Raw genomic sequence first — 25,485 nt, 5'->3', positions numbered from 1 at the left:
GTTGTTGAGGAAAAAAGGGTTGAATCTTACATCACTTTCTATTTGACACGGCTGCACTACTGCACGTCTTTTCTTCTATATTCTCTAGAAGACTTCTAACCTCTGCTTTCTAACAGCCTCAGATGTGAAAATACTGAGTATAGTACACTAGAAGTGGTGCAGAGCTTCACTAGGAGATGACTACCAGGGGGTTAAAACTACATTAAGCTTGATTTGTGCGTTGAATGCTGTGTACCTTCTTCAGCCATGCTTGTGGTCCACTGGTCGAGAGCTCCTCAGAGCTGAGGACCTGGGCTCCAGTTGAACCAGTGAAAAGACCAGGAACCGTGTTGGATTGGGCCCAAGCATCTACCTATTGAAAAAGGACACTTCTATAAAATAAGAGCGTTTAAGCATGTCTTTGTGGGAATGCAGATTTGATTCGGCAGGTTTTATGACAGATCCACAGGCCTCTGGTTACTCTTTTTGATTTTACAGAAGAAACACTGTCACATAAATCATTAAGACTAATTTCATTCATGAAGCGTCTACAAAACATCTGCTTCTAAACAGATCAGTCAGTATCAAAGTGACAGCTACACCTCACACTCACGACATCTGCACAGATGAGGCTCAATTAACACTTAATTAAAGACTCATATTTTCCCAAGTTTACACTTTTGTGAAATTGTATAATACGCATAAAATACTATAACACTCAGAATTAGCTGTGAACTCACCAGCTACAACATTATTAAGTATTAATATGTGAGTAATATCTCAGCAGGTCATTGACCATTTTTACCATTTACTAATCAGAGGGCTGGTGCTTCGATCCCCATCTGCTCCAGTCTGCATGTCGAGTATCCTTGGGCGACATACTGACCCCAAGTTGCTCGACTGTGTGACTGTTGGGTAGAAGCACTTAGGCTACGTTCACTCTGCAGGTCTTAATGCTCAATTCAGATTTTTTGATCAAATCTGATTTTTTTGTCTGCTCGTTCACACTACAAATAAAATGTGACAGCAAACGCGCTCTAGTGTGAACGCTCAAAGCGGCCGCATGCACAAAAGAAGACGTCACACACAACGCGCTCTGTTTAGACCCAGACCAACAGTATTGTTTGACTGATGGCCTTAATATAAAGACTTCGGACTTCACGTTTCCCAATTTTTGCTTTAAGTTATTTTGTTATTTACATAATAATGTAAATAACCTAATAATGATCCTTATTGCTGTTTTAGAGGAGCGCTGCTTCAAAGGATAGTTGCAGATTTCTGTCAGAATCTGCAGATTATACAGTACAAATAAAATGTTCACGTTTCTCCAACGTTGTTCCCAACAGTTTCACTGACATCTACACTGGATGGACAGGAAGTGATCGCGATGTCTTATTGGGCGCTGATAATTGGCGTCTGTCTTGTGTTAGTGACGTAAAAGACGGATTTAGTGCGACATGACCATCAAACAGCAGCTTTCTAAAACATCAGATATGTATCGAATTCAGAACCACATACGAAAGTGACCCAGATCAGATTTGAAAATATCGGATTTGTGCCGTTCACACTGTCACACCATGATGGGATAGATGGTCGCAGAGGGTCAGAAAAATCGGATTTGATGCGCTTTCGCCTGCAGTGTGAACGTAGCCTTAGAGCACATAGAAAAAAGTGCTTGTGCAAATGTGTTTGAATGGGTGACTGAGGCAGGTTGTGTAAGCAGCAAAGCACTATATAAGAACCATTTACACTGAACATGAAATGCTTTTGTATCTTTTGTCCATTTTCCTGTTTTACAAAATGAGAAAAGCCATGTTTTCATATTAGAAGCTAAAACCCAGAACAACATATACACGCTGCATCTAAAACTGATACAGTGTGATTATGCTGTTATTAAAGCATCTGCATAGTTTCACACTTGCTAATAATATAAAGTTTTTATGGTGAGCACATTAGCGGCTTTAAACATTTATTCTTTTGAGACTTATTACCTGCTCTTGTGCTCGGGTGAGCATGCGAATGGCACTCATATCATAGGGGTTCTCAGCCAGTCGCCTCTGAGCTTTGATTCGTTCAGTTACAGCCTGGGTGATGTCTACTTGCTGGAGAGACAGAAAAACAGAGCGAGGTTAGTCAGACACAGGTTTGAGGGTTAAGAAGAGCTTTTGTCCATTTAGCCCCCTCAGCTTGAAACAAACTGCAGAAGGAAAATGACTGAATTTATTTCACTAAGTGCTTTTAAATCTAAACTACAAATCCTTGAGGCCAAGTCCATAACAGGCAACTGTTTCAATTAGATTGATTGTCATTTTAACTGATTTTTTTTTATTTTTTTATTTTTATTTGAATTTTATTTTATTTTATTTGTATTCTTTCACTTATTGTTGCATGTGTGTTGCTGCTGCCTGTCTTGTCCAGGTCTCCCTTGAAAAAGAGGTTTTTAATCTCAATGGGATCTTCCTGGTTAAATAAAGGTTAATAAATAAATAAAGGGGGAGAATAAACTAGAGTTGTTTTAAACTCTTACAGTCTGAATAAGTCCGTGATACAAAAATATCTTAAACCAGTCAATTGTTTTGCAGCTAGTTTATCCGTTTACCTGTAATTTGGAGAAAAAAGCAAACTGAACAAAGAAAACGGAGCTTCCTCCAAAACCCTAAATACAAGCAAACTGGCTTCATTGGTAACTCTTAACTGGTCAAAGGTTTGGCAGCTGTGTGGTTGAGACTGTGTGTTAGCCCACTGCTGACTGGCTCACACTCCAGGACCCACTAATCTATAAATCTCTGCTCACCTGTTTGTTTATAAACATTTCACAAAAACACTTCGTTCACTTCACTGATGATGACCTCGTTAAAGACTAAAGAGTGTTTTCAAGAAACTGTTTAAATTCCATTTTCACATTTTATGTCAATAACAACATTACAAATTCAGACACTTCATGTGCAGAATCGTGGTATCCAAATCAATCCACATAATCTAGTGCTTCATTTAATATAAATCAGAAGCTGTGGAAAACACAGCGTTTCAACAATTCAGAGAAGATAAAATCTCGAACCACATAAAAAATTGCACCGTATGTTTCAATTCCATACTTCATTGAACTTTTGTAAAGCATTTAAACAATGTTTCCCACAGATGGGCTGTGTAAAAATAAGAGAGTACCACAGAGCAAGACAAAAGATCCCCAGAGATCCTTCCATCATCCATTCAGGTTTCCAGGTATCAGGAAAATTCATGTCAGATCTGCCTTCACCACAAAATCTGTTTCAACGCTGATATTGTCAAAGTTTTACATTAATTAGCATCTCATTAAGACCTTTCCAGTCCAATAAAATGAATGTCTCTGTGCCTCAGAGCACGTCTTTGGTGGGATGGGAGCAGTGTTGGTCAAATTACTTGAAAAAAGTAATCAGTAACTAATTACTGATTACTTCCCCAAAAGAGTAATCCTGTTACTTTACTGATTACTTGTTTTCAAAAGTAATTAATTACTTAGTTCCTTAGTTACTTTTTAAAAACACGATCTACAACCTGAATAGGTGATAAAGTGATAGATCTTTCAGCCCAATTCTACTTTTTCTACATAATCATCATACAAAATGTAATCAAATGGAAAAGTCTCTTTTTAAAACTTGTTTTATTAGTTTTAATCTTTGAACTTTATGCATCAAGCAAACATTTAATTATCTGCAACATTCTCTGACTGGAAGAAATTAGTTTAACATTTAAACCTATTTTCTGCACATTCCAGCACATAAAATAAAATATTTTGTGTGTTTACACTCAGTCTTTCAAATAGATGCAAGTAAAACACAGCAGAAAATAAATAAAGTCAAAGACTAGCGGTCCTGTTGCTCTATTTTCACCTGTAAAGCAGGAGTGGGGTAGGCGGAGGGTTACCCTGGTGCAGGTGTGCAGCGGTCAGTGGAAGAATCCGCGAGTTTCTCTGTGAGTTTCCCATTACGTCGTAGCTACTCGGTGCTTGTTTGGAAGTTTAGGGGTTTTTTCGCTGTAAAAAGAAGTTTTCTTCCCACGCACAACGGACACTAATGTTTTTGTCACTTTTTGTGGAATCAAACTCAAAGTAAGGTCAGTACTTCCACGCTTTAAACGCTGCACGCTCATACTCTCTCTGCACTCGATATATGATCCATTGTTGATCTGCACACAGCTGTTGTCACGAACGTCGCACTCGCTTACGTCACTGTCATGAGACATTCTCGCAAAAAAATCACGGTTTTAGTAACGCAGTAACGCAGCGTTCCTACGGGAAAGTAACAGTAATCTAATTACCTTTTTTGCAATAGTAATCCCTTACTTTACTCGTTACTTGAAAAAAGTAATCAGATTACAGTAATGCGTTACAAGTAACGCATTACTGCCCATTTCTGGATGGGAGTAATCTTGTCCCATCACTGTAGAAAACACTGTCAAATTACAGTCCAGCCAAATGGCAACAACATACTGTTTGGATTGTTTTGCATTTTGTGTTAAACTAAACCTTCACATGAGGGAAACACACGAGGAAGGACACATGAAGGAAAATGCAACAAAGAACAGAAGCAAAATGAGGGTTTAAATATGGGAAGAAGAAAGACAGAAACAAACAGTGAGAACCAGAAGGCACAGGAATAAAGGGAAGGCATAATAGGAACAACAAGAGAACATAAACAAACTGGATGATTAAACTAAGGAGAACTAAGAATACAAACACTAAACACTCCAAAAACTCAGCCTAAGAATTTTATCTCCAGCTTCCTTTCAGATAAGTGTAAATCCACCTGTTGGACAGAAGAGACCCAGTTGTGCTTGCTAGCATTAGTACAGGATATCCATATATGGATTTTGTCCAACTAAACACTAATGCATGGCATAGCAGAATCACACAATCACGTTTACTCCATGCACTGTTCACCAGCATCGCCCGAATGATTTTTAAAAAGGTGAGAGATGTTGTGTAGATGCAGTATCTCATTTCTCACCTGCAGTTGTGGGTCAGGAAAAACTTTGTCACTGTTTGTCACAAATGCAGGCTGTTCAATAACTTCCTGTGAAACTGCTGCCGTTTCCCCTGATGATGATGATGATGAGGAGGGTGTTGCTGACAGAACATTTGTTTGGGCCTTTGTTGTAACAGCAGCCTTCTCGGTTGTTTTGTCGACTGGCACCCATTCTCCATAAGCACCCAGTCCCTCTCCTTCCTGTAACACATTAAATAACTGTGGGTTTATATTAAAAGACATTTTCTTTGATAATTACCTGTTACGCAATTAATCAGTTTAAAAGGAGACGTTTATTCTGTGGAATACAAAGTGCAGCTCAAAGAATAAACTGAAGCTAGAATTGTTTTAATGCTGTTCATATAAATCAGATTCAGATCATTTTATTGATTCAGACAATTCATTTGCAGCTTAGCCACAACCTGCTCATGTAATCACAGGCAAAAATAGAAATGTGTCCACCAACGATCATAAAAAGAAGTCAAGTGGTGTCAGAGTTAAATGATCTAACAGCCAAGGGAATAAAAGATTTCAGAGAGGAACTGAGAGGAACTTCCTGAACTCAAATGACGAAACATGGTCAGGACAGCTGATTCTTTCTGGGGGGTACTGAGAGGTGTCCTGCTCCTGTAGATCAATCAGGATGCAGACTGACATCTCTAATGCACCACCAGCTGGAGGCTGAGATGTCTGCCACCTTGCACCTTTCTTCTCATACAGCATCACCCCATTTTTCTTTTTGTGGTTCTTAAATTTGTAAATGTCTGCATGTGATCGTCCCGAGATGAAGAAACAAACAGAATATTGTTGAGATACTGATGGTGTGAAAAGTGCCTCGACCATCGCCCCAGAAAAATATTAAATATCCAATAAACTCAAAGCCCAAAAGTTAAATGTTCTCTCGACATCCTGCAAAGTTCCCACCAGGACCACAAAGTAAGATCCACAAAGACGTTCATCAACAACAAAAAGAACAAAATTAAGGAAGAACACCATCGTAGTCATGGTTACTGCTCCCACAAACTATTCTGCAACACGATTCTTGGGACAGATAAAAATTTGTATTCTTAACTTTTCAACAAAAATGCACAACACATGTTTGGGAGAAAAAAAGATTTTACACACCAACAACAAAACCTCATATTTACCATAAAGCATGTTGGGGGGGTTCGTGCTTTTATCTCAGCCCCTCAAACCCTGAAAACCTCGTAAAGAAATCATAAATAAATAAAATTTAAGAAGAAAATTCAAGGCTAGAGTCCGTTACTACAGCTATGTTGTTTATGCAACAAGACGATGACTTGAAAGCAGCAAAATTTTGCAAAATCTAAATATTATGGTTTTGAAATGGCCACGCCCCCTGCTGACCTAAAGAGAGGAAGATGTTTGACTCAGACATCCTGGTTGAATCAGTTTCATACCTTCTTACGATGCTGTGTTCCTGAGGACACTGGGAACTCCTTGGCCATGCCTGCATCACTACGGACTGCTGGACGAACTGTTGAGTTCTGATTGGACAAAAATTTGAAATGGTTACTTTTTTCGAAAATGTTACTTATTACATAACTGCGACTATTTCCACCAGAAAAACCCTATGAAGGACCAGGTGAGCCTATTCTCTCTGCAGCTTCTCTCCTCCTGTCCTTGCCCACAGAGAATGTGTCAGGCCATCAAAAATAAACCCAAAATGAGCCGAGCTAAAGTCAAACGACAGCGAGTCTCATTCCCCTGCTCTTCTGAAACTCCCCCTGTCACCATATTATTCCCTATCTGGGAATTTGAACTAACAGTTATATCATTTACATCAGCTCAAGAACAGAAAAACCACTCAAAACATCTGCTCAGTTTTGGGAAAGCATTCTTCAGAAAGATGAAACTAAGATAATCAGTTCACAGCAGAACCACAGGAAGAAAACAGTGAGACAAAGACACCTGCGTGTGATGACAGGGTCATGTGTATCGGGACATACTGTCAGCTCAGATTCAGTTAAATGAATCGTACAGACAGATGATAACCTTCAGCATGAGCCACTCATGTGAACTTGGCCTGATGAGAAAATGGATTTTAATGCCTGTAAAGAAAATATCCAAGACAAATAAACCTCTGAAATGAAAGGATTGTGTAACAAACTGATTGTAAATCCTAAAAGTTTCACGTAACATTTCAGCTGAATCACTTATATTTCAGTTAAGTCTGCATCTAATTGGTATTTCAGCTCCTGCATTTCAAATGTGTTGTGGCTGTGGGTGTACAAAGACGTGTTTGTCCAAATACCTCTGAGTCTAACTGCATTTAAAACAGACACAGTGCACGTGTGCATATTACATTAACACTGAAGGTGATTGCTTTTGGTTCTCGTAGAGCTGCTCCTCCAAAAGGTTTCTCGTCATCCTCTTCATCTGAAACATGAGGCACTGCCACCGGCAGCTCTTCTGTACTGTCTGCAATCATCTTGCATTTCTGCAAACAAACACACACATATAAAGAGTAAGCTGTGTAACTACGACGCATCGCTCTTGTTTTTCCACACTGCAGATCTCCATGACCGTTACAAAACACTGCAGAACTGTACTTTAGAACTGCTATGAGCTCTGAGTGGGATCCTGTATGTAAGCAGACAGAGACCTTTTCCACCTATAAAGGTAGAGCAGCAGAGCTTTAACAAAATGTGATGCACGTGTCCTTTAATGTAAGGCTCACTCTATATGAAATTAACCAAATCTGGAAAAAGAAAAATCCCACCTGATCAGCTCATATTTTATACAACAACTGTTGGATGTATGTAAATGCTCTAAATCTAAAATCTAATTTGTGTTTATCAGGCTCATCGTTGCTATGTGAGCATGCACAAGGGCCTGGATGAGATGGCCTGTCCTTTGCACTAACTTTAGTCGTTTTGACACTTTGATACATAGAAAACATGAAACTTACGTCAGTAAATTCTTTAATGCTAATGCTGTTCGCTTGCTTTGCTACTTTCCTTTTCACCTCCTCCAAATTAGCAATGTTGGGTTGGGCAGGGGCAGCAGGGGGCTTCTGCATGATGGAAGGCAGTGGAACCAGTGACGACAACGTGCCAATGTTAGTCAAGGCTGCTGTCACGGTGGCTACAAGCGAGAGGAGACACAGCAAAACACACAAATCGGTGAATAATTAAGACACTTACAAATGTGGATTGCACAACACTGGACATTATATTCTTCCTTTCCATTTAATACTTGTACAGCTGCTGTTATTGTGTATATATATTTATATTTCTTCATACATTCTTATATATTTCTATACTGTGTATTTTGTTGTACAGTTATTTTATTTTCAACTTTAATTTATATATTTTATCTTATTCCTTCCTAGTTAAATTTACCCTTTTTAATTTTCATATTTATTTCCTATCTTATTCATAGCCTTTTCTTTTTTTCTTTAGGTCATGAGCAGTTGTGTAAGCATTTCACTGCATATCATACTATGTATGACTGTGTATGTGACAAATAAAGTTTGAATTTGAATTTGAATAACAAGCACAAACAGCTGACTCAAATAATATTCGAACATTTCAGCTTCAGTCATGTAATTCTGCTTATAGTACTTTTTTTTATTGACTCAACACACTCGACACTTCACTTGACCTTCATGCTTATTTTGCTCCAGAAAACTAATCAGCAGTAGAACAACTCAAACACAAGAAAAGACATTAATTATTATTTAAGGCGATATTTTAAAATTATCCAACCGACAATCGTCAGTCCAATAAATGACATATTCACTGATATATTCACGCAGGTGACTTTTGGATGGGCAGAGCAACGTAATCATGCACGTTTAGAATTTATAAGATTTATTTTACCTTCTTTTCTTGTTTGTTTCAGTATTAATATTGCTACTTTTTGGATTATTCATTCATTCATTTATCTGAGATGAGCCAAAGCACACAAAAAACTTAACATTACATCAGAATTTATTTTTAATGTTCGCAGGAAGAGACATTTGGATTTTTAACTTACTTATTGTTTAATTTTGTATCTGTTGTTTGGTCGAGTGTGATAAAATAAACACAGTTATAGTGGAAAAAACAGCGCTATTATATTTTCTGTTGACTGCTTCTCTTAGTTTCAACATTATTAGCAAACCAACTCATGGGCAAATAAATAAATCGCTCTTGTAAAAAACGATTGGTGAAAGGCTCAGCCTATAGTCAATATATTCGTCCAATTGCCCAACCTTATCAGAGATGCAGCTTACTGTTGAAGAAAGGAGTCAACTGGATGTCTGTATTTATACATTTACAGACAGATTCAAACTAAGTTAAACAGTCTTAAACAATTTCAACAGAAAATGACAATAAAACCACATCTCAAGGACCAAATCTGTATCGATGGAGCAGCGATAACCAGGGATGGGTAACGGTATCACCGATCCTGACATAAACAGTAGTAACCAGACTTAAAAGCAGCGCACATTTCGGTGCTTTTTTTTCCTGAGATGTCACACACTTTGGATTCTAGCCAATCATTTTACCTTTCCAAGGATAGTAGGCGGGTCCAGGTACGCACGTTCTTCTAGAGCAGATGATGATGCAGCAGCAGCCGTTCTTCTCTGCGTGAGTAGCTTAATGTTGTTCGTGTGTAATTTATGTTGAGTAGGCTAACCACGTTATTACATTAATGCATGTAAGGTGAACTAGCAAACACCGTCGTAGTTACATGTGGCTGTCTTCTTGTTTGATAGAGTGATACCATATATGCCCCATAGCTGCAGAAAAGGCTAACATTGTTATCTTTTACAAAAAAACAGCTGAACATGAGAGGTTTAGTTTGTGTTCTCCATTCTTTAAGCACCGGCACCGTTTCAAAAGTACCGGTTTGGCACCGGTATGGGATCAAACCTAAACGATACCCATCCTTAGTGATAACAGGAGGAAAAAATCATGCAGGAAAGAGGAAAGTCAAATTCCTACCAGCAGTCATACTGGCCATCGCAGCATTCATAGCCATTGTTGGCAGAGCCAGGGGAAGCACTGAGGACCTCAGGCTAGCAGGGATGGGCATACCAGCTTTGGCACACATGGCAGCAGCATTGGCCTTAGCAATTTCCAACAACTGCTCCTTATCTGAGAAACAAAAAATAAATTTTATTTTTTAGACATAATACATAATATGAAGTTTCTAACAGCTACATACAGTTTTATTTTCCTTTTTTTAATAGAAATCTGAGCATATGATTTTAGCGGTAAAGAAGAAGCAACATATAACCATCATCTTTCAGCGGTAATGGACTCACAGACTCAGAGTGCTTTATACTACTTGCCTATTTCATCATTCAGACAAGCACGTAAGTGGTTTCAATCCAACATTCATACTAACTTGGAGTTCACAGCCAGCCCATAATATACAGGATCCCACATATATTTACTGGTACTGACTCATGATAGAGTACAACATTGTTGTTCTCACAGTATTTAAACTTGAGCTTTATCACAGGGGGAAAAGCATCAAGTTGACAAGGAAAGGTGAGCAACTAAAAAGTGAAGCAAACACTTCATGCAAGAGGTTTTTTCTAGTAAAAACTGGCACCTAGTAAAAATCAGGCGCTAATTATTTTACAGTTACTTTATGACAGCATCACCCTCTTTGTTACGTACAATAGCACCAAAATACAAGTAACAAAAGGGAAAATGGCACGAGTGACTTCATAATATCTGACCCAGTTCGCTGATGCGGTGAGGGCTGCTGCTCAAGCTGCCGTGTTTCCGTGAGGGCGACCTGTTCTTGCGTAGGATTAGCACAGGCGAATGGCTCGGCTCACGCTTCCAGCGGTCTCTCTGGCTGTATGCAACCCTCCGCCGACTTTGTGACGCTGACCGTGAGCGTGACCGCCGTGGCCTGCGGCCCCTTGACCTACAAAGCAACATGCAGTCTCATTTAGCTTTCAAAAAACCAGGTGAAACTTTACAATGTAATAAAAGTCCTGAAGCACTCACAACCTTTCAAGAACCCCTGTGTACAGCTAGAACTGTGAGAAATATTTTGGGCACCCTCCTCTATGATTCTGTTTCATGGACTGAAAAACAAATGTGATGAAGACAATGTGGTGATTGCAAACTGGCCAGGAAGCACTAGTCTCATCAACACTCCTGCCAACACACAATCAGGCAAACTGCATTTGCAACTGTGGGGAAGCAAGTTGTCACCTCTAACTGAGGCCGTGGTCCTGTGGAACAGGATGACTTTGACGCCATCGTGCACGCACGGGTGTCTGCTTTGCATGCACCGCTACAGTTTCAGGGTCCTGCAGGTACCGCTCTGCTCTCTTGACTGTCGGGAGGCAGAGCCCAAAGGACGATGGGCTCCTAATGTGATTGGCCGCTTTGATGGACACTTCAGGTTACTGTGTTAAACTGAGTTACACTGTGCCAGCGACAGAAATGCTCTTCTAAAGCGCATTTGTTTACAGTCTGAAAGATAACGTTTAGTGAATATCAACAGCTATTGTTTACTGAGTAGTGGAAATACACACAAGTGTCACTGGATTACTTTAGTGCTGAAGAAATATTTGAAACCAGAGGATTCTGCACTGCTGTCCCATTAATCTGTGGTACAGAATAACACAGCTTCTATGATTCATAATGAGACGCATCATTCCTCAAGTCAACTGAGTAAACTTAATTTTATAAAATGTTTTATGTTTTTGCCAGTGGGTGGCTTCGCTCAGTGAAACAGCTTTACACATCTGGCTCAGAGCTCCACTCACTGTGGGTTCAGGCTCCACTGTAACAGGTTCTCTGAAAAGACTGTGGGGTGGACAGGAGAGCAGGACGTGACAAGTTGTCCAAGGTAAGCAGCTAATTTGTCTGACAAGCAGTTCAGGTTGTTCCAAAAAGTTGATTCTGTTCATCTGGATGTTTTGAGTGGGAGAAACGTTTCGTCACTCATCCAAGTGACTTCTTCAGTCTCAGCTGACTGCAGGTTTCCTCAGCCTTAAGATACACGTACTGTTTATAAGATATAAACTAGAGATGGACCGATCCGATATTACGTATCAGTATTGGTCCGATACTGACCCAAATTACTGGATCGGATATCGGCGAGAAATAAAAAATGTAATCCGATCCATTAAATATCAAGAAAGCACCTCACAAAACTTGCTACACGGCGTAACTCGGCTCATAACCGTAGCACGTCGCAGCAGTGTGGTCACGTGATAGAGCGGCTGCTAGCAAACCAGCATTTCATCTCCGAGGAAGTTTTCCCAGAGAGAAGTAAAGCAAGTGTGTAAGTTCATCTCTGAATGTTTGTAAAGCTTAACAACAGATATATGGAGCGACTGCCTCTCTCTCTCTCTCCCTCTCCTGCTGCTACTTCAATCATGAAACTGATCAATGATCAGCTGATTGGCTTTTCTGTCGTGAGTCCGTCTCTCTTGTTTGTTTTTGGCCCACTTTGCACCAGAAAGAGGAAACCAGCGGCTGAACAACAGCAGCACTATTAAGCTTGATCAGCTGTTGTTAGAATTTATTTAATATTATTTCTACACCAGGATCTTTTTCTACAGCTGACGTAACTGTGCAGGGGCGGATCTAGCAAAGTTTAGCCAGGGGGGCCGATAGGGCATGAACAGGGAAAAGGGGGCACAAAGACATACTTTTCTTTCTTATTCTCATTTAAAATGTCGAGCTTTTAATAAATAATTATCTGAATCTGACACCCAAAGTTTTAATCTGATGTAAAATATATAGAAGTCCATTACTGTATATAGTAACTGTTAAGTCTAATATACCCTAGTAAGCTATAGTACTTTTTCCTTTGGGAACCATCTGTGCAGGCTGCAATTCTGTTGAAGAAAGATGTTGAATCTATTTAATTATTCTTGAAAAATAATTGATTTCTGTGCATTTTTTTTCACACTGCATCAAATTAAATTTGATTACATCGATTAAGCATCATGAGGTGGAGGGGGGTTTGTTTGTTTTTTGCTGGGAGTTTGCAACCCTATTAGTTAGGTTGCTTAATATTCCTGCTAAGTACTCTTTAAAATACCAGAATAGGGAGGATGGAGCAGGTTTATGTTTATTAGATTGATCAGTGTTGCTGAACTATGAAATATTTTGGGCGCAGTGTATTTTTTACATACAGGTATAACAGAATAGCTTTAGTGTTGTTATTTATTTAAACTTGAGTATGAACTTATACAAAATGCAGTAAGATATTAAAAAAAATGTTTTATTGATTAAAAAACACTATATCGGATTCATATCGGTATCGGCAGATATCCAAATTTATGATATCGGTATCGGACATAAAAAAGTGGTATCGTGCATCTCTAATATAAACAGTACGACACAACGACTGAAACTAGCACCAATGGTGAACTACGGGATATGGGGTCAGTTCTTGAACTCAAACTTGTGCACTCAATGCTAGTTTTTTCAACGTGTTAAAGATGCCTGGAAAAACAAGAGTTCAAAGAAATGATTAAAAGCCCAAAATTACTGTGATGGGTCTATATAAACTTTACATAGTGCTTTTTTTGTTCACTCAAACCACCAGACATACATTCATGCAGCACTATTTTATGCCTTATCTACACACAAATACACACACTCAATTTCACAAATGTATTTGTGTCTATTTTAGACATTTTAGCACTAAAAGCTTTGTCCTCTTTCACTGAGTGAAATTAATGCTTTACTTTACCAAACAACAGTATTGTTTTCAATGTTTAAATTCTTTGTGCAAGAGCAGTGATAAATTATAAGGATGAATACTACTGCTAACAATTAAACACAATCTAGCAGTATGCAGACTGGAGGCAGATGTACTGATGAGAGGTGAATAAATAAAGGGAGGGGGGTCCATGGGGCTATTTGGTGTATGGATGTCATATCTACAATATAATCATAAGGCGTGTATGAGGTGTGATCATGCTTCTGAACTTCAGATAAATTATCTGCAGGTAAGTAAGCCAGCGTAAACACACTCCACCCCTGACCTACCTGGAGCGTGATCTCTTCCTAAGTGCAGGGCTCGTGGATCTCGATTCTCTCTTGTAGCCTCGACGTGGTGACTTGGATTTCTTCTGCTTCTTTGATGACTTCTCCTCTTTTTTCTTCTGTGGGGATTTTTTTCTTTTCTTTCCAGCAGATTTCACATTTGCAGGAAAGGACTTTTCTGATGCTTTGCACTGAAGGAAGCCAGGCTCAGTGGTCAGCTGATGTTTAGCAGATATGGACTGGCTTGGCGTGGACGTGGATGCACTAGAAGCTGAAGTTTTTAGAAAAATACTCTAAATTAAAAGCCACACATATTAATAACACAAAGCACTGATTGGACATTACAAAGTATTTACTTTAGTTTTATTCTAGTATTTTAAAATGTAACCCACAAAGACTTAAACTGATGGTGGTCTGTGTATGTGTCTGTAAGACGAGAGAGGAAATGACATTTGTCAAGTTATCTCTATTATCACATCAACCAGATTTATAGTGTGTATGTGTGGCAAGTTGAGGCCGATGGCTCGGCTGCAGGGGAGGAGTGAAGCAGCAGGTTCAAGGTGTGGTGTCAGGGGAGGCTGGTCTTCGCAGTTGGCGAGCATCATCTAATCAAGCCTTCTCTATTTCAGTAGCGCCTGGGGCGAGAGAGGGGGGATATCTGATCAGATCTGCTGAAGGTGGAGGAGCTGGCAGCGCAAATCGCAGAGAAAAGAGAGCAGAGCACTGTGAAGTGCAAAACATGAAATAAAAGTGCACAAGAATCTGGGTGGTGCCGAAACCCAGGACACCAGCATGTCATAGCCCCAACACCCGCAGCCGGTGGAGGCACTGCTGGTGGCAATACACAGGGAGTAGGTGGCAGTAGGGCTGGGCCAAACCGTTCACGGTAATATCGGAATAATGTTGGGCAACGATAAGAAAATGAAATATGGCGATAGAATATGGGTAAAACGCGCATGTGCAGTGCCTTTGTTTACATGCGCACATGGCGGCGACGCAGAATGAGAAGGTTGAAAGCGGATCGTTGAATGAAACGATGAACCTGAACTGGTTTGTAAAAATGCTGCAGCTTCACTGGTGTGGAACTGGTTTAGCTTTCGTCCGTCAGATACACAACAAAGCACTATTTTTGGTAGCGCATGCTAGCGGGCCGTCGTTATTACCGTGTTGTTTGGAAAATACGGCGCACTTAAAATCATCCTTTGATTTTTCTGAAAGTCGACAGAGCCCCTTATAATCCCGTGTGCCTTATGTATGAACTCTGGTTGTGTTTACTGACCTCGAAACGATTTTATGTGCACGGCGCTCGAAAATCTGTCAGATGTTTCAGTACGACTTTGCTAAGCTACGAAGCTGCACCGCTTGATGGATTGTTGGAGCATTACGGCTATCGTAGGCGGAGCCTCGCGGAGTGATACGTACTGTGCTTCAACATAATATTACCGTATTGTGTGTGTTTAACCTCTTTTTAAGTTTGTGGATATTATACATGGTTATGCTGAGGATATGTCGGCCAGTTTCCACTGGAAATGCCTTTTGGTTAAACTGTCAGCAAAGAATTTGCACTGTTACATTTTTATATAACTTTAATGCAGATAAAAAACAGCTGCTTGTTTATGTGAAAATACATTGATGGTTTTTTTGCACTAATAAAGTTGTGGAGTTGTAAAGTATTTTGTCTCGTGTCAGTTATGTCGTTATTGCAAATTTTCAAATGTATATGGTGATAAATAGTTTTGGCCATATTGCCCTGCTCTAAGTGGCAGAAGCAGCTGAAGGAGCTGCAGGCACAGATCGAGCGGCAAACGGGGGTCTTGGAAAACCTTGTGGCTCCTCGCCAGCACTGCCACATTGGAAAGCTTGGAGGACGATCTCCAAGCTTTCTTGGAGGTGTTCCAGGCGATGGCCGGCAGAGGAGTCGGCTCCCCGGCTGCTCCCGTTGCTCTTAGGCGAAGCCCAAGTGGTAGCGCTGAGTCTTCCCACAAGGCATCCTGGACCAGCTAGGTTTCTCCTCCGAGGACCATCTGCACCACTTTCCAGGAGGGTCGGATAAGGCCGGAGATCCACGTATGTCAGGCGGGATGGCGAAGTGTGTCTGTTGCCACCAGCCGCCGAGCCTTGAGGCTGCGGTGAAGCTGACTTAGGACCAACTGGCAGCGTGGCCGGAAGGTCCGCAGGAGCGGCTAACTGACTGTTCCCAGCAGTGCGAACAAGGGTCCAGGTGCTGTTTTATACAACACGATTTCCCACACAAATCTGATCGGAGCTCGTTCTTACATTTTCTACTCGAGTCCTTAAAGCCCTTTATACAACATGCCTCCTTCAGCCATTCGCACGAGCACTAAGTGCCTTCTATTACACACACTCCGATAAACTCATCAGAGAAAATTAAAGAAGAAGTCCAGACGCTTTTCTTTGCAAGCTCCTTTGACTACAATGACCTGGATGACTGAGAACCTTCACAGACCATCAGAGAAAATGTTGGGTTCAGCGTCTTGGCCAAGGATATTTAAGTGTGAAGACGAAAGACTCGAGCACCGAGTGATTGAACCACCAACCTTTCAATTAAGTGGAAACTGGCCGACATATCCTCAGCATAACCATGTATAATATCCGCAAAACTTAAAAAGAGGTTAAACACACAATACGGTAACATTATGTTGAAGCACAGTACGTATCACTCCACGAGGCTCCGCCTACGATAGCCGTAATGCTCCGACAATCCATCGCGAGGTGCGGCTTTGTAGCTTAGCAAAGTCGAACTAAAACGCCCGCTAGCATGCTCTACCAAAAATAGTGCTTTGTTGTGTATCTGATGGACGAAAGCTAAACCAGTTCCACACCAGTGAAGCTGCAGCATTTTAACAAACCAGTTCTGGTTCATCGTTTCATTCAACGATCCACTTTCGCTCTTCTATTAAACGACCCTGCTGTTACAGCCACCCCAAATTTGTGTTAATAGCTCATGAGTAAGATTTACAGCAGTACTCCTCTACATCTTCCTGGACACACGGTGTTTATACTGTTTGAACAGTGATTTCCTCAAACTTGAAATTTAAGAATTTAATATTCTGAGATCCTGGATATCTGATTCCCATGAACTATGAGCCACAATCATCAAACACATTACAACTTCATGGAAACCAACGTCCATTCCACACAGATCTTACCTCGTTTTTCTGTTTCCTCTCTTTCACTGTGGTTAGAGGTCTGCCGCTTTATTCCTCTTGATTCAGTCAACTCTTCTGCTTGTAAATTACTTTCAGTGTTGCTGAGGTTGCCCTGAGGTGGCTTGGGCCAGTTTGGAGGCCATTGATGGGAATGAAAGGATTCATCTTCTACATCTTTCTTCTCTGAGGAGCTACAAGTAAAAATAGAAATCACATAATTGCAGGATGAAGTGATATCACAGTGAAACATATTTATCAACAGTGCTGTCATCAAGCACAGAGTGTTTCATACAGTTAGTTGCAAAATCTTCCTCCATTTTTAGACATGTTGCTACCACCAAAGTCAAAATGAGCCGAATAAAAACTTTTACAAATAAAAACAGAACTGTCTTCGTTCAAACATTCAATATGTTTTCTGTTTTCAAGTGTGAATAAAATGAGTTTATGAGATTTGCAAATCACCACATCCTGTTTGTATCTATATTTTACACAGCAGCTCAACTTTTACATTTAATCCAAAAGCCACAACCAAAACACGACCTGATTAAAAGCCTGGTCATTTTACTAAGGACTCAACATTTATTATGGAAAAATAAATATTGCCATTATTTTGCAAACATTTATTTTACATAAACTGGGAGATATTGTGTCTCTTTAACTTTTAAATAGGCAGGTGGAGTCGGTCAACCATTCATCGGAGGACAGCTGAACATAAGAAAGTTGGTAGTAGTTCCAAGATTTTCCAGTTAGCATGTCAAAGTATTGTTGGTGAAGTTCATAAATCCCCAAATCATGAATGTGGAACGTCAGGTAAAGTCTACTTGTGGTAGAATAAATACTAAATAAATGCGGCACATTTACTGTTGGCAGCCCTCTTGGCAAATTAGCATCATCAGCTCACAGATTTGAAGGGAAACAGTTTGTATAACAGTTTCAAAGTTTGCTTCCTACCTGGAGCGCGTCCTGTGGCCTCGTGATGGGGAGCAAGTCCTAGACCTCTGACGGTAGTGCCGAGTCCTCGAGTCGGAGTTCTTCACTGAGCAGGAATGTGACTGGGAGTAGGAATGTGAAGGTGAATGGCATCCCTGCCTGTCACGTCTTTCCTCATCTTCTATTCCTTTATTTGAGTTTTCCTGTCAGAGCAATAAAAAATAAACTTATTTTCATTTTTCTGTCATGAGAGGCATTTTTATACATAATTAGCTGAAGTTAGCATGGACTGGTAATTATATAACACTTTCAACTAACAACTATTTGACCACACAAAGTGCTTTCTTATAACAAGCTTCATTAAACCCCCACACACACTTTCACACAATCGCACGGGGCCACTCAGGTTTCACTGTAAATGGTAAATGGCCTGTATTTGTAAAGCGCTTTTCTAGTCCCTAAGGACCCCAAAGCGCTTTACACATCCACACAGTGGTGATGGCAGCTACGTTGTAACCACAGCCACCCTGGGGCGCACTGACAGAGGCGAGGCTGCCGGACACTGGCGCCACCGGGCCCTCTGACCACCACCAGTAGGCAACGGGTGAAGTGTCTTGCCCAAGGACACAATGACTGAGACTGTCGGAGCCGGGGCTCGAACCAGCAACCTTCCAATTACAAGGCGAACTCCCAACTCTTGAGCCACGATATGCATATCCTGGTTTTTCCGCCTGAGCCAAAGCTGCCCCAGTTACATCAATATGTAATTTATTTACATATTTATTTGACCCATCTCCCCTCCAAAATGATTTTCCCATGCCCTCTCAGAACGTCTTCAGTGTGACTGTTACACACTTCCACCCTCACAGTCTCAGTCCATGCACTTGTGCATTTGCAGAGAAAGCTGGATGTGTATAAAATGGAGAGTCTTCAACTTGATTCTCATTTTGTGGAAGTTGGCGAAGTTGAAGGAAGGAAAATCTAATAATAATAATAATAATAATGGATTGCATTTATATAGCGCTTTTCAGGGCCCTCAAAGCTCTTTACAATTCCACTATTCATTCACTCTCACATTCACACACTGGTGGAGGCAGCTACAGTTGTAGCCACAGCTGCCCTGGGGCAGACTGACAGAAGCGAGGCTGCCATATCGCACCATCGGCCCCTCTGACCAACACCAGTAGGCAGTAGGTGAAGTGTCTTGCCCAAGGACACAACGAGCGAGACTGTCCGAGCCGGGGCTCGAACCAGCAACCTTCCGATTACAAGACAAACTGCCAACTCTTGAGCCACGATCGCCCCACAAAAGGGGCGATCGTGACAAAAAGGGCAGGTTTTAAGCAACAATTGTGTTTTTAAAAGCAAAACCCTTTTGACCACATCGAGAAGTAGAGGCCGTTCTTCCACAGATGCCTCAAGACAACACTCAGTCTCACTTTGGAGGACAAATTCATGGTTGTGCTTCTCGTTCTCTCATCTCTCCCCATCAGCAGAAATACTCTTAATTATCTCACAATCAAACAGTTGGTGTTCACTCTGTGCAAAGGTTCAAAGTCAGTGGCTGAATCGACCAAATGGCCCAAACTTGAATTTGAAAATTGAAGAATTTTTCATTAAGCCTTATGTATTGGATCTAATGGTAACAGGCAGAAATATATTACTGTATTATTACCAAGCACAAAAATATCATCACACAGATTTATAATCAACACACTTAAGATTTACAATGAAAAAGATAAAAGCTCGCATGCAGGTCCCCTGCCTCAGACACTGGCCAAACAAATGCAGGACACTCGTTCCTCCTAAGATAACGACTTTGCAAGAACAGACTAACAAGCTACAGTCGCACAGTCAGAAGGACAGCAGTACATAAATTTAACGTGTATTCTACTTGACATAGTTACTTGTGAACACTACAGACAAATCAAATAAGAGAAAGGATTCTCTCCCACTCTTACTAAAAGCAGAGGGACAAATCTGTATTAGTAACTAAAGCTGATTCATGTATGGGGACCATAATAAAAGTACTTTGTTTTCACCTGTTTTGGGATTATATCAGGCAGCTCCTCCTGTCGTTTTAGTTTAGTATGCTTTAACACAAAAGCAGAGTCAGTATCGGATGAATTTTCCTCGTCTTTCCTCCTTTTCTTCTTCTTCCTCTTTCCAATTAAGTGCTTCTTGCGGCATCTGGACTTACTCTCACGATCCCCACCTGGAAAACAGTTTACCAGCTCTGCATATTTTTGCAGCAAAAAATATTGTATGTGACATATACAGGAGTGACAACATATGGCAATGTAGGCAGAAGTTACAAGGAGAAGCGCGGCGCTCAGAGAGTCTGACTGCACTTGGATGATGTGCCAGCAGATGCTGTTTATGTGGCTCTGCTGCGGTGAAACGACAACATGCTGAAGATGGACAACAAAGCATGCGTCTTTATAGCCACTTACCAGCAATATTGGTTGTTAGTTTTTATAAATGATCTACCAGCACGTTGATATAAACTATGGATATGAACTTTAATGAAGGATGGCCCCTGTGGACTCGGCTAAAAGACAAACGTCTACATCATTAAAGCAGTATTGAAGAAGTTTTTAGAGAATCCCACACTGATAATTGTCACATTACTCAAATAGAAACTACTAATACACTGTTGAACCTGGCCCTTGTTTCTTCTCTGAGTTTGGTTATGCAGCAGGTCTGTAGGTTCTCAGTCATCGATTACTTAGACAGAGTAATCTAAGGAGCTTGGAATGAGAAGCAACTGGACTTCTTTCAGTTTCTTGAAAACGTGTGTAGACCTCAGAGCTCTGCATTGGAGGAACCAAACAGCCACTCCATAAGTGCACAACATAGAAGAGTCACCTGGACAGGACAAGACTCAGCTGTACGTCTGCATCTAAAGGTCAAAGGTCGCTCTTTTGAGGACACCAGAGAAGACAGATGGTTTAAAAGAGAGTTGACAGAAGCCATCTATGTCCACTGTGAACGACCGTCCTTGAACAGAGCGGATGGCTTACCACACCAACCATCTGCCACCTACAATCCAGTTTTGAAATCTCTTCCCTGGCGTCTTTATCCGATACCGGTGCCAAACCGGTACTTTTGAAACGGTGCCGGTGCTTAAAGAATGAAGAACAAAAACCTCTCATGTTTTTATTTTTAGCAGTCTCTTTTTTTCTGCAAAATGATAACCACCGTCCAGCCCCACGCACGGGGCGATCTGCGCTAACTCACTAATGGAGATTCACCACACCCGCAGTAGATGTGCTCGGTGTGAGGTCTCGCAGCGAGCTATCAAATACGGCGCATTTCTCGGCTTTAAAAAAACCGCTATGCGTCGCCAGGTGTTTCATCAGATTCGAGGTGTTACCTCCTTTGACAGCATCACAGTATCAGCTTAAAGCACTTGTTGCAGCTGCTGAGTTTGCATCTTTTGCTGTGAAGTACAGCCAGACTTTGACCGCTTCGCCTTGGGCATTTTTAATCTGTAGCTCTGCTCTAAAAGAACGTACGTACCTGGACCCGCCTACTATCCTCGGAAACGTAAAACGATTGGCTAGAATCCAAAGTGTGTCACAGCTCAGGAATAAAAATGGCACCGGACATCGGTACCCATCCCTGGTCCTAATGCCCACTCACATTTTGCGTCAGTTCATCTACACAGACACATGATAGGATGAGTCAACTGGCCCACACACTTTTAAACAGCTTGGCTCATGTGATGAGGCACATGATCAATAATGGGTTGAGGAGACTTTTCCTCACCCTATCATGTGACCTATCAGGTCACCTGACGCAATATGTGAGCGCGTGTTGAGGTACCTGGGAAGGGATATCAAGACTCCTTTGTAGGCGGGTGTCTTAAGCCACCCCCTCTGCTCAATGATGGTCATTCACAGTGGACATACATGGTCTCTGAGAACCTACACAGACATACTGCCTTCCAGAGCAGACAAAAGGGTGCAGTTAGAATACAGTACAAAGGACCAGAGTCTTCATGTAGCTAAAGAAGGACATCAAAGACGGGGACGATGTCAAACCAATCAGCTTCTGGGAACATGAGACTGAAAAGGGCCAGGGCCAGCTGGTCAGCAGTGACTCAACTTTTAAATAAGAACAGAGGGATTGTCTACTGAAAATATGTTTTAAAAACATATATAAAATTAGCCACAGAAACTAACAGGGCAGCTGTTAATATACAAAGTCTATCTGTGGTAAACACTCGATGCTCAAAAAGTTGACAATATAACAAAGCGCCGTACCTTGCTCAGTTTTTCTTTCCGTTGGTGTTCCTCTTCTATGAAGCAAAGATAAAGCCTGAATTAGACACATTTAACACATTTAACCCATTGACTGTCTTTGTACAGTAGTGTTGCCCCCCTGAACGATCTAGGTTGCGGGCTACACGTTATCCTACTGTGTATGTAGTAAACTTTTTACTCCCTTCATTCACTGAATTTTGAAACTGGACATAATGCACAGGTAAAGTTACAGGTTCCTTTGTGAGCCCCGCCCCTTCCTCTCAGACTATCACATGCTTTCTTTTGAGTTATATTTGCTGACAGTTTTTCTGACTGTGGATGTTGCAGCGTGTGCTTTCAGGATCACCTTGACTTGTGTTTATTTTTTCGCTTCAGGTCTGCCCCAGACTCTGAACTACTCTCCTTCTCTCGGTTCCTCTTCTTCCTCTTGCTTTTGTGTTTTTTGTGCTTCTTGTGTGAACTGCTGCTTCTCACGTCTTTGTGTCTCTTTGTAGAGGCATTTTCTGCTCCATCCATGTTACTGCAGTCACCCACTCTTTTAGCATCACTGATGGACAGAGGCAGAGAAAGTACGTGTTACTGTTTGACCACAAAGAGTCAGCCAACGTTTATTAAATGTCTAATATTCTGAAGCCTCTCCCTGCACCGCTTATTGGATAATAAGATCCAGATGAGGTGTTTAACAGTCATGCCTGTTGAAGATTTAAGAGGTTTCAGGTTTCTTCTATCATTGCTTCGAATTCTTTTCAGTCTTATCATTAAAACCGGCAGTGACTTAAATAGAAAAATGTCCGCTTCAAACCTAATTAGCTGTTTCTAAACTTTACGGACTCTCTCGGCTTTCTTTTCAACCTCCCGCGTCCACGAATGGCCTCGCTCCTAGCGGTACAGTTTAACTGAAAACAAACCTAAGCAACGTTAGCTTTCATCCTTTATTTGGCAACTGGTGCAGCAACCGGTAGCTGCAGCTGCGACTAACATGTCTGTTCAGTGAAATTTCAAATAACGTCTCAATAGAAGAATACAAACAAACAACATACGTTTTGTCCTCATTCTGGTCTTCAATTTCTCTGATTTTATTTAATATGAAATCTTGAAAAATTTGCTCTATGTTGGCCGCCATGTTTTAATGTGCATCGCTTTGCCGTTCCGGGTGGAAAGTGAATATATGTGGCAATGTTCCGGATGAAAATCTGTTCCTCCTCAGCAGACTACACGCAATCCTCTGTATATAGGGTATTGTGTTTATTATTATTATTATTATTATTATTATTATTAGGGCCCGAGCACTGAGAGTGCGAAGGCCCTACTGTATCTGCTCTGTTTCATCTTCTTCTTCTTCAGGCGAAACAAGGGCCTTTTCGAGGGCTTTAACATGCTCAAAAACTCCGATTAAAAAAGAAAGAGGTGCTCAAAGTATAAATAAAAAACATAAATCAAGGGAAACTACATTCGACACAGCTCTTGTGCTCTTCTTTAGATTCTCTAGATAATTGGAAAACAATGCTTTAAAAGCAAATATGTTTGGACATTGTTGAGAAAATTTTGTACAATGTGTGTGAAATTTGGCAAAAATAATCAGAGGATTGATAATATTTTTTTTGAAGTCACAGGTTCCGTCTTCGTTTATACCGAGATAACTCCAACACCTTGTTTTCCAGTGTTTTAATTTTCTCTTCTGCTTTATCCACCCTTACTTCAGTACGAGACACCTTTCCTGAGATCTTCTGAGATAAAGTTAATAGTAACCTTCAGGTCGCTAATACTCTTCTCGATGTTAGCTCCTTGCTCTTCGATAGCCATCTTGAGCATTGTAATAATGCTTTCTGCCATGTCAGTTTCCGTCACTCTTTTCTTACCAGAAGGTTTTGACAGGGAGGAAGTAGGAGTGATAAGAGCTCTCTTATTTGAGCCCAGGTTTTTTTTCCATCACATACACCTACGAGTGTGCACCTTAGAGTTCACTTTGCTGCTTTTAAAGGAGTTTTAAGACAGAGCGAGTTCTGTAGCAGACCGTTCACAGTGCTGTCATCTTGGCCCCTCACCATGTTTTACACTTTGGGGTACAGTATAGTGGAGGGTGACCCCAGGAGCCTCACATTTCTCCAGGAAAGCCTTAAGTAGTTGGTCTTGGCAATACAGTGAAAACTTTGAGATTTCGACAAAGGGTGTGACCCCAGCAGCACAGCGAACATTGATGTCTCGCCATGAAGAAGTTAATGATGTGTAGCACAGATCAACTATTAGTGATTTTCAATTTATTCAAGATTGATTCAAGCCAAAGGCAAATATTTAAATATTTGTTTTATATATAAAAAATACAGTTTCACTACCACTCAGAGAATGACTGGGAAGTGTTAGCAGAATATCCAAATATCCTCATTTCAGTCTTCATCTCACTTTTGCCATCATTCAGCTAGTTACATATAAGATACGATTAGGTCCCAGGTGTACAGTAAAACAGCAATAATCTGCCTATGGATGATTCATAATTAAGACATTCACATTTGAAATGTAGAAAATATTAAGGATTATATAATCTATTTATAATAATAACATAATTATATTATTATATAAAATACTTTTAATTTTAGAAGAAACAGGCCGTTTATATTTCTACATCCCCAATTCATGGTTATTACAAATAATAATCATTGTGCATCTTGATGTTTGGTTTAACCTGGTATTATTATGAAATTTAAGCCCTGATTCATCGTCATCAGACATAAAGTCATTAAAAAACCAAACAAAAACTTATATAGAGATGAAACTTTATTTTAGAAGAGAAGTGCTTACAAATATTCATATATTAAAGTAAGGTGGACCGGACAGACTGATTGGCTGTCAGATGTGTGGCTGCCACGTAAGGCTCAAAACTTTGGTACATTCTAGCCAGACAGACAAGTGAGAAAACTGACAACTGTTTTCAGTACGAGAAGTATTTGAAGTGAGTTTGTACATGAAATTTTACTCAACTTCCTGCCAAAATGTATCTTCAGTCTCTAAAAATATAAAGAAGGAAAACAGTAGGTCCAAGACAAAATCAATTTCAGATATTTAAAGCAGCAGGAGTGGTTCCAATGTTCTGAATAAATAACTGTGCACTAAATAATTTACACTGTTGAATGCCATCGAACACACATAAACC

The 25,485-nt window shown here is 40.5% G+C and overlaps 1 protein-coding gene across 3 annotated transcripts in view; it reads right to left on the bottom strand.

The window, feature by feature from the left end:
- Positions 1-23,489, bottom strand: part of sonb (SON DNA and RNA binding protein b) — a 30,494-nt gene extending 7,005 nt beyond the window's left edge. Inside the window, exons 1-15 of one of the 3 annotated variants that reach the window (XM_087836217.1) lie at positions 23,378-23,489; positions 22,684-22,884; positions 22,338-22,372; positions 20,112-20,284; positions 18,091-18,272; positions 17,129-17,330; positions 13,973-14,262; positions 10,684-10,877; positions 9,938-10,090; positions 7,915-8,090; positions 7,309-7,443; positions 6,404-6,490; positions 4,965-5,183; positions 1,971-2,081; positions 236-352 (exon numbers count right to left, since the gene is read on the bottom strand). In XM_087836217.1, the coding sequence (XP_087692343.1) occupies positions 236-352; positions 1,971-2,081; positions 4,965-5,183; positions 6,404-6,490; positions 7,309-7,443; positions 7,915-8,090; positions 9,938-10,090; positions 10,684-10,877; positions 13,973-14,262; positions 17,129-17,330; positions 18,091-18,272; positions 20,112-20,284; positions 22,338-22,372; positions 22,684-22,884; positions 23,378-23,460 (2,358 nt within the window). In that variant the 5' untranslated portion in view covers positions 23,461-23,489. Of the gene's footprint in view, positions 1-235; positions 353-1,970; positions 2,082-4,964; positions 5,184-6,403; positions 6,491-7,308; positions 7,444-7,914; positions 8,091-9,937; positions 10,091-10,683; positions 10,878-13,972; positions 14,263-17,128; positions 17,331-18,090; positions 18,273-20,111; positions 20,285-22,337; positions 22,373-22,683; positions 22,885-23,139; positions 23,221-23,377 lie in introns of those variants that run through there. The other 2 variants (XM_087836214.1, XM_087836215.1) reach the window with 2 other exon arrangements.
- Positions 23,490-25,485: the final 1,996 nt, after the last annotated feature.

Source organism: Neolamprologus brichardi, chromosome 23, assembly GCF_056152115.1.
Source record: "Neolamprologus brichardi isolate AB-2024 chromosome 23, ASM5615211v1, whole genome shotgun sequence".
NCBI lineage: Eukaryota > Metazoa > Chordata > Actinopteri > Cichliformes > Cichlidae > Neolamprologus > Neolamprologus brichardi.
Note: the sequence above shows the minus strand (reverse complement) of the source record. Positions and strands in the feature narration are given on the sequence as shown.